Below are 9355 nucleotides of genomic sequence, written 5' to 3' on the forward strand. Positions count from 1 at the left end.
AGATCAAAACCTGGCTGTTTATGCAATATCGTTAAGGCTTAACCTGTCCATACTCGGTACCTGACTGCTCAGCGCTGGGAAGCCCTAGGGCAGCCATGCGCTCTACAAATACATAATAATAATAATAATAATAATAATAATAATGTTCTACCACCTACCCATACAACATTCTATAAAGATAACTGATTAATTTCAGAACAGCTTCAAAAAACTTTTAAAAAGCTTATACAGGTTATGGCATACAAATTAATTGACTGGAGAGTTAAACAACATAATTAAATCTTGGGCCAAAAGTGCATTATACTTTAATTGAACTGAAATTATATATCGATGTGGTGCCGCTACTATACTCGCATTAGGACAGATTAGTAAAACGTGAAGCAAGTCTTGTCGGCCACCTTTACATAAATCACATAAGCCTCTGGGATTATTTGTACCTTCCCAGATAGCTAAGAATGTTGCTAGAGGAATATGAAATACAGGGTTGCCCAAAGAATTTTGGAAAATATGGAAGCCATGGCTTGCACACTATTGGCTCTCACTCTCTAACTCACAATGATCCCCCCTGGGGGGTGCACGGGTTGTGTTACCGTAAGGGGCCCACAGAAATGTATAAGAGTATGATGCAACTATCTGATTGTCGATCACTGTCGTTCATGTCTTGTGCTGCTGCTACATTGGAAATGTTACTACGTTTCGGTGCTCAATGATGTTCTTGTAATGCAATTAAGAAAATGTTAAAAAACATATTCATTAAAAAAATAAAAAATAAAAATAAAGGATGTTGCTGGAGGGAGTATACCCAAACGTAAGAGTAGGATACAGCGCCTTACCCCGTGCTCATGTTGAAAACGTAAATAGGGAGCATAGGTTTTAAATTCTAGATTTTCTGCAAACACTTTGTAATGCTTCAATTGAATCCAATGCTCTTTATCCAACTCATAACTGATTCTAGGGGCCAAATGTACATAGAAGCATATTAGTTGGGTTCAAGTATGAGGGAACCCAATGAAAGTTTTCTTTAGAGACATTTAAACAGGATTGCTAGGTCTTTAAAAAGAACATAACTCCCTTCATTACGTGTTAGTACTGTCAAGATTGTTATATTACCAATATCATTTTTCCTAAAACTCCATGGATGTTGGTATGGTTAACAGATGCATCCAACATATGGCTAAGAGACCTTAGACAGGAATCCAATATGATAAATGTATGCAAATTTATACTGAACATCTTAGAAGAGTGGGTCACTAGGCCAACTTGTCTTGGTCGGGGTACAACAACCCTCTTCGGGAGCACCCAGGAAAAAGATTAGAAGAGATGAAATTGTAACTGAAGGGAAGAGGTGTGGCGCCGCGACCAGGGCGACTGACTCCGGAATCTGGGGATCACGGTTCGATCCCCGGCACCGTCGGCAGATTAGCCCAGCACCATGTGATTCTGGGCAATTACTTGCTTAATCTTCCCGACGGCCCCCAGCGCCTAGAGACCCTAACGGGTGATTGTGCGCTTTACAAATGTGGATATTATTATTCAGTGGCTTAAGCCTACTAGAGATAATGGGTGAACTATAGTGACGTGGTCTAGATTGAAAAAGTATCTCTAACAGTTTGCATCTAGAACATTCTAAATCAAGGACCATGGCCTATTTATTGTTGGACCATGTATTTAAGAATGAATGTGCAGCAGCTCACACATATTTATGAACAGGTTTGGAGAAATAGGATCTGACCAGTTTGTGGTCAGATAAAATGTTAAGTAGAACTACAAAGACAGAGGCTTAGTGATGGCAAAGTACCAGGGCTCGAGCTGAGGGTAGACGCTCTCCACCCACTTTTTTCAGAGGGTAGACTCCCTCCATCTACCCAGCTCCAAAGCTGCCCACTTTCAGCAGTGCCAAGTTATTTTCCTACTTCTCCCAGAATTCACAGAAATGTGCTGAACTCGTCCTGGTGTTAATTTTTCACACCGGGTCACATTCAGTAGTGCCTGCAGTTTTCCTGCTATTGTTCTGAGCAGCAATGTGCCGTGGGGAAGGGGCTTATCAGATTCCAGGTTCGCACATAACAAAAGCAGGTGTTAAGGGCCATTAGGCCTCTTTTTGTTTGATTATCCTGGCCGGGAGCCATCTAGAGCCTCACACCTAGATGCGATGGAGGGGAAAAAAAAGGCTCACATCTCATCATTTCACAAGTACTTAAGAGAGAAATGCTTTTGACTTTGTTCAGTCCCTGTATATAGATATCCATACAGTGTAAGAATGTCAGATGTGTTGGTCGCCCCAGTATTTACACAAATAATTTAAATACCACCATTTTGCTTTATTTCTTTTATAGCGCTCTTGGACTACTCATCCCAATGCAGCGTGTCCAAGCGCTTTACATCAGGCGTACAGATTATGCATTGACAATAAATCATGTGTGTGGAAATCAATAGATAGAATGTGTTACATAAGACAGTAAGGGTTACAAGGAGTAGAAGCCACATGCCCTTCATACCTCACTGTGCTATATTAGAAGGATTACAATTTATGAACTGTAAGTAACAAAAGGATCTCCGTCTTAACCCCTTCGACGCTCATGACGAGCTGGGCTCGTCATGCAGTAGCCTCCTGCTACGCTCATGACGAGCCCAGCTCGTCATGTAAAGTGCATCTGCTGCTTTTCCAGCACAGGGGAAAAATCCCCATAGCGTTCAAGGTGTTAAAAGCAGTAACCCACTTACCCATTTACAGAAAATAAAAATATGTCACCTGCGTGTTACATAATGTGCTTTGTGGGAGACGTATTAATCCACTATGCTACTTTGATTCAAAAGTAGGAAAAACACAGATCTCTCCAGCAAATATGTTACCCTTATTATTCCCCGGGATTGATCTGGCATACAAAGAGCTCTGCAGAAGTCTGCCTTAACTCCATAATATATTTTAAAATACAGACATTGCAAACAATTTAGAACAGATTTACTGCCACGTCTCTCCTTGTTGTCAATTTCTTTGCGGCAGGGTTTTACCCCTTGGTCGCGGCGCTAATTCCGCCGCGGCGCTCAGGAAGTCACGTGGCGCCGTCATGCTCGTGACGGAACCACTCCGTCACGAGCACACTGTGCTCATGACGGAGTGGTTCCGTGACGGCCCCGCACGCTTATTAATTCAGCCGCGGAATTGATGCAGCGTGGGCAGAGCAGCCGCGCCGTGACGGAACCACTTCGTCATTAGCACAGCTCGCCCATGGCTCGTGACAGTGTGGTTCCGCCACGAGCACGGAACAGGTTAAACATACATGTATACATTGAGGCCCAGATTTTGCATCAGATTGTGTCACTATATATTGGCACAACCCCAATGCAAAATCTAATTTGTTAAAAATGGTAATACGCCCAAATGTACTCATAATAGACTTCCAAACATATGTGAGGTCTTAAGATCTGATGTCACTTCCTGTGACATTAAGGGTTAGGATACCACTTTCAATAATGCCACAACCATTGTTCCTAACTTGGGGTGTCCCCCCACATAATTCTGGGAACCAGTGAATATACTGGTATGTGTTTTTGACAGAACACTGCAGCGAGTAGTACTGCCTACGACACACCCGGGATTTCTGAGGCTTTAGTTCATGCACTTAAAAATAAGGGATCTGCTTGCTGGAAGCCATAGGACACAAGCATAATGTTGTAATATAAATGAAGTCCAGTAGTGCAGGTACAGATTAAGTAAAATGGCTTATTAAGTAATTAAGATCAAGAGCTATAATGAAGAGACGCACCAGGAGCACACTTCCTGCAGCTCAGCCCATACTCTAACTGACTGTTTTAGACACCCAACAGTCCCCTCCCCACACACACTGGCTGAGCAGCAGGTATAATATATCTCCCTTCTTTACTCACACTGGCTGAGAAGCAGGCAGAACACATAACCAACTGAAGGCTATTTAGTTGATGTAGAAAGACTGACCACTTTTCTTACAGGGGTGCCAATGTCCAATTATTTTGAGGCAGAAATTACGGTAACAGGATATGCTTGCACATGGAAAAAGAAATAACGTTCAATAAAGCAACAGCTGCAAATTAAGTGTATTATCAGCTGGTGCTGTTAGTAATTATTTGGCGTCTTGATAAATTCCCATAAACTTCAATACGTGCTACTAATTTGTAGATGTGAATGACAAATTTGTGATGAAAATTTACCTGCGTGACTATCTATTAAGCTAGGATTTTAAATTCGTACCTGCGTCCGTTTGAAGGATTTAGCAATACTAGCTGACGGCGCGGATTAGGTCATTAACGATTGTAATGTGTGGCATATTATTTTTAATTCAATGTTAACTGTATAAGTTAGTATTTTGTATTAAGATGCAATTGCACGAATTATGCTAGGAGAAGTCTTCCTCACCACCCCTGTCCTAAACCATTTTATTGCGCGAGGACTTTGGAAAAACACTCTTAAATACCAGACTTCATCCTTATTGTGGGGGGAGGGGGTTCAAAGGTTTGACAGGCCGCACCTATTCTATACCCCACAGAAACTCACCTGCCACCCCTCCCCCAACATTAGTCTGTGATATTTTGCCTCAATGGCGAACACCGGCTAACAGCCCCCACTTCTCCCTCGCTACAGACAGCGTACGGGGAATCCTTTTCTCAGGGTCTCCCGGCACGTTGTGCACCGGAGCACTTGCTACCTGCCGCACACGCGGATCTCTAGCCTCAAGTGAGTCTTTTTCGGTCCTTGTCACTCTGGGCTTTAAGAACAGCAACTGTCCCCTGCAACACCACTAATCCCCCCGGCACTCACGCTGGGCTGCAGAGAAAGCTGCGTGCGCTAAAGCGAACAAGCCGAGGCCCACCAGCCCCTTCCAGAGCGAGGACGCCATGATCAGCTGCTGCAGCCTCTTCCCGAGGCCTGCTCCGCTGCCGCGCACTTCGCTGGCGTCACGAGGAGTGGGAGGGCAGGGGCGTTCTGATGACGCCACTATTTAATTATTGCATTTCTACACAGCGCGAGCGGTACCTGAAGCAGCTCTTTAGCCTAAACTGTAAAGAGCTGCTTCAGGTACCGCTCGCGCTGTGTAGAAATGCAATAATTAGACGTCCCGGTTTTCCCCGGACGGTCCCCGTTTTTAGACAAGTGTCCCGGTGTCCCGACACTTTTTTCCAAGTTAAGGAAATGTCCGGGTTTTTAAATTGTGTCCGGGTGAAACATAGAAATGTCCCGGTTTTTCATTGATCATTGGTGTTTTGGTTCAGCGTGCGCGTGCATGCTCTCTTTGTTTGCACTCATTAAGGCATGACATTAGGTGAGCGTTGTAGGGGAAGGGAAATCCTTTGAAGAGAGACACTTTCTCTCAGGATTTCCCTTCTCTTTGTACAACGCAGCGCCAAGGGTCTTTTAAGGAATCTTATAGTAATGTATAGTATGTAAGAAATTACTATCTATCATAGATTGAATTGGTCGACATGTTTCAGCCTCAGCAGGCTCATAGCTGCCAAGGTTTCAGATTGCTATGAGTGACGTTTTCATAATTTCAGTGTAATTATGAGTGACATTCAACAACTATGAGTGACACTTTTTTTCGCGAGTAAAATCAAGCAATGAAGGCAGGGAAACCATATAAATATCGGAAATTACACTCACGAGCCCTCTAAAATTAAATTAAATGAGCGACACAACTTTGCAGACAGACTAGTGACTGCAGAGTTTAGTGTGCCCTCGATCTCTGCCTGACTCGGAGCACTGCACACATCAGATCTCGGCCCCTGTGCAGAAGGCCTCAAATTGTCCAGCAGTTAGTGTGCCGCCTTTTGCCTGCAGGCCTTACTGTCTGTGCAGGTTAGTTCTGTGTGTAGCAGAGTCTGCAGCTGTGTGATGCTGTATGCATACAGGAGACTTGTGTGGTAGAGCTGTGTGCAGCAGGCCTTAGTAGATAGCATGCCTCAGGCCTCATCTCTCAGACTCGGCCTCCAGGCAACTGGATGTCTGCAGCCTCCATACAGTGCGCCCCGGCCTCAAACTGTCTGTGTGCAGCATGCCTCAGATTTGGCATCAAAGCCTATGGCTCAGACTCTGCATGCACAGACCCCTATCTGACTGTTAGCTCCAGTTTTATGATTTTATTGCTCAGCATGCCTCCTATTGCGGCAGGCCTCATAGTGTTTAAAGTTTAGCATTCTGAGTTTTTCTCCAAGCTACACATTAATTTATCTTTGCCGTTTTCTATAGCGCACACTGTCACAAGACCCTATGGGTATCAAAGCGCTTTATATAACTCTAGGCACTCACTTACTTCAAATTAATATGCAGCTGTGTTCCATACACGCGACGCCGGCAGCCTCAATACTTTTTAAATTGTGCGAAGACCACCTCGCTAACAATAAATACATGTAATTCTGTCCAGCTATTCAGTATTTCCTGAATTAAAATGTATTTAAAAAATGACCGCGGATCGCATTTCGTTCCAACTTCATTCAGAGAAGCACGCCTCTTAAGATAATACATTCAGCAGGTAGGGGAACAAACCTGGGGCCTGCAGTGCACTGCTGATCATGGTTTTTTGCTTCTGTACTAATAACTTTCAATGGGTGCAAGAAAGCAAGGACATTGCAGCTGCTCTTGTTTGCGATGCTAGCACTTTTCAGGTAAGCATTAGCGTCAACTGACATTCCATGTTTTTGTTTTCACACTGAAATAATTTGACACCACGTTACCTCATTGCCGTGAAGCTAACTTCGTTCCTCTGGACAAAAATCATTCCTCGGGACTGAAGACAGATCACCGGCCCGGCTCACCGCTAAGTGGCGAGGATGCTGCACTCCAGCTGAAAAATGAATTTGCCGCTGTGCCGTCGAGGGCATGGGGGTGGGGGGGGGAGGCATTGATTTTAATTGCAGCGGACAGCTGAGCCACGATGCGGGACCGATGCAAGCAGGCGGCGCTGCTATGTGCGCCATAATGTGCAGCAAATACGTCTAGCCAGCCTCTCAACTCCGGCAGCAGGATGTGTCGTCACCCGCGCCGCGGCGGGAATCGATGACGCTCGGCGGGAATCGATGACGCTCTTTTTTCAAAAAAAAAATGTAGCACTGCCTTCAGCAGCAGGTGCTGCTGGCTCAGTTAGTGAGCCCCGAGCCAGTTGGGGCAGCACGTACACACCACGCTGCGGCCAGCCACCACTCCTGTTTAGTTTTAGGCAGCGCTAGCTTAAGTGACGGCTGAAGCGCTATGCGTGACAATGATTTCAGTGCGGTGTTGCGGAACACCACACTGAAATGCGTTAGAGTCACGCCTGTTGCGTGATACTTGGCAGGCCTGCAGGCTTTCATCAGGACCTATGATATGCACTACTGCAACAAAAACAGGAATGTGAATAAATGAAATCGTAATATGATTATGTCGACCTACCAGTATTATTAACTTTGAGGCAGTCTCATATCATAGTATCACAAACTCTCCCATGTATGAAGGGGAGAAGACCTCACCTCGCCTGGCTCTCTCCGTCGTTACCTCGGACTGGCTCAGATGCCAGTCCGAGGTAACGACGGAGAGAGCGTGGCCTCTTTGTCCTGAGCGAGTGCCAGGCGAGGTGAGGTCTTCTCCCCTTCATACATGGGAGAGTTTGTGATACTATGATATGAGACTGCCTCAAAGTTAATAATACTGGTAGGTCGACATAATCATATTACGATTTCATTTATTCACATTCCTGTTTTTGTTGCAGTAGTGCATATCATAGGTCCTGATGAAAGCCTGCTGAGGCTGAAACATGTCGACCAATTCAATCTATGATAGATAGTAATTCCTTACATACTATCTCCACTCTGTTTTTAATCTTGCCGTTTTGCTGTACAAACTGAATAAAGTATACTTAGGCATCAAAACAGGCATTTTTAAAGTTTTCACCTTTCCTTTTCACACCTTTTGAGCACTGCAACTTGCTCCTTCAGCCTACTACTCTCACCTTTTTGGCTTATACTTGCACTGGAGGATCCGATACTAGCAAACCTCATAAACAATTTGATGAGGTGTCTAGCGGATACCAGTTTTCATTACATAAGACCCAGATGATGAAGTTCCGCCAATGGGTGGGCTGATGGGCATTTCTTTCACTGTTTTCACACTTTTCTCTCCTTAGGAATTGTGTTTTGATTTTAGTAACGTGTTCGGTTTTGCCTTATACAGACAATAATACTGAATGTTTACTATAAGATTCCTTAAAAGACCCTTGGTATCCTTCGTGTGTTGATAATACTCATTAACAATCCCAACAGGGTTAGGAAAGGAGAATCTAAATTTACCCTACCTGTCAAGGTTGTTAGGATTTCAAAGGGGGCCTTTCTTTTGGAGGGTAGAGGGTGGTGGAGCAGGAGGAGTCTGGTTAAAATCACCAATGAACAAGTTCCTAGTTGGACTTTTCTCATGAAAAGACTTGCAGTCAACCTCTGTTGTGCCCTCTACACAGTTAGATTGTGTTCCGTTCAATGAGGATGTTCATGAACATGATGATTCACATGTATTGTTGCCATGTAACGAGTCTGTTCTTTCTTCTGGTGCCTGCGTGGAAGATTTGACCAGAGGGTCTTCACTTTCCAGGTCTCCTTGTAGGATGCCTCACAATGCGTCATTTCCTCTGAAGTTTTAAAGATTACTATTTAATGTAATTTATTTGATTTTGTATGCTCCCTTGCTCTTTTTTTCCTTGTTACTGTTATTATTACCACATTGTAAATTTGGTGTTTTTGTTGTTGTTGCATGCCTACTTGAATTTTGTTTATTGTTATTATTTCTTCAACTTTCTTTTATTTGCAAAAAAGTGGGGAGTGATGTTATGTTAATAAGTTATCTTTTGCAACTTGTTATGAACCCATGCTCCCTCTCGGGACGTATGTCGTCATTTAATTATGGTTCTCTGTTCTGCTGTCCCCTGATGTTCTGCTCTAACTGTGCTGTTAGGCAGTTACACCTAGGACACCAGAAGAGCAGTTGTGGGTTCTCTGTCTTCCGACTTCTACTTCAATAAACTGCGTTTTCTACCTACCTTTCCTGGAGCATTTGTCATTTCAACAGTGATTTGATTTGATATATTTTCTTATAGAGCGCCTGAATCACCCCCCAAGGGCTATCTCCGCGCTGCTACCAGCCACATATGTAAGTGATCCGAACAGTGTCACAGGTGCAACGGAAGTGCGTTCCAGAGGGTAGGGGCTACGTGGGAGAAAGCTCGCTTTAATAGGTGATCTTCAGTTTGTCCTGCCACTGCGTTCATTTCAATTACTAATTGGCAGTATCATTGATAACGCGGCCCAGCAGGATGCGACATGATCCCTACCAGCGCATCGTTAACCTGCTCAGTTGACAACC

General features: G+C 44.2%; 1 protein-coding gene across 1 annotated transcript in view; it reads right to left on the reverse strand.

The window, feature by feature from the left end:
- MMGT1 (membrane magnesium transporter 1) overlaps positions 1–4945 on the reverse strand; it is a 54358-nt gene extending 49413 nt beyond the window's left edge. Inside the window, exon 1 of the mRNA XM_078688579.1 lies at positions 4796–4945. Coding sequence (XP_078544705.1) covers positions 4796–4874 — 79 coding nt within the window. The 5' untranslated portion in view covers positions 4875–4945. The remainder of the gene's footprint in view (positions 1–4795) is intronic.
- Between the last annotated feature and the right edge of the window lie 4410 nt (positions 4946–9355).

The sequence above is a fragment of the Lissotriton helveticus genome, chromosome 4_1 (assembly GCF_964261635.1).
Source record: "Lissotriton helveticus chromosome 4_1, aLisHel1.1, whole genome shotgun sequence".
Classification (NCBI taxonomy): Eukaryota; Metazoa; Chordata; class Amphibia; order Caudata; family Salamandridae; genus Lissotriton; species Lissotriton helveticus.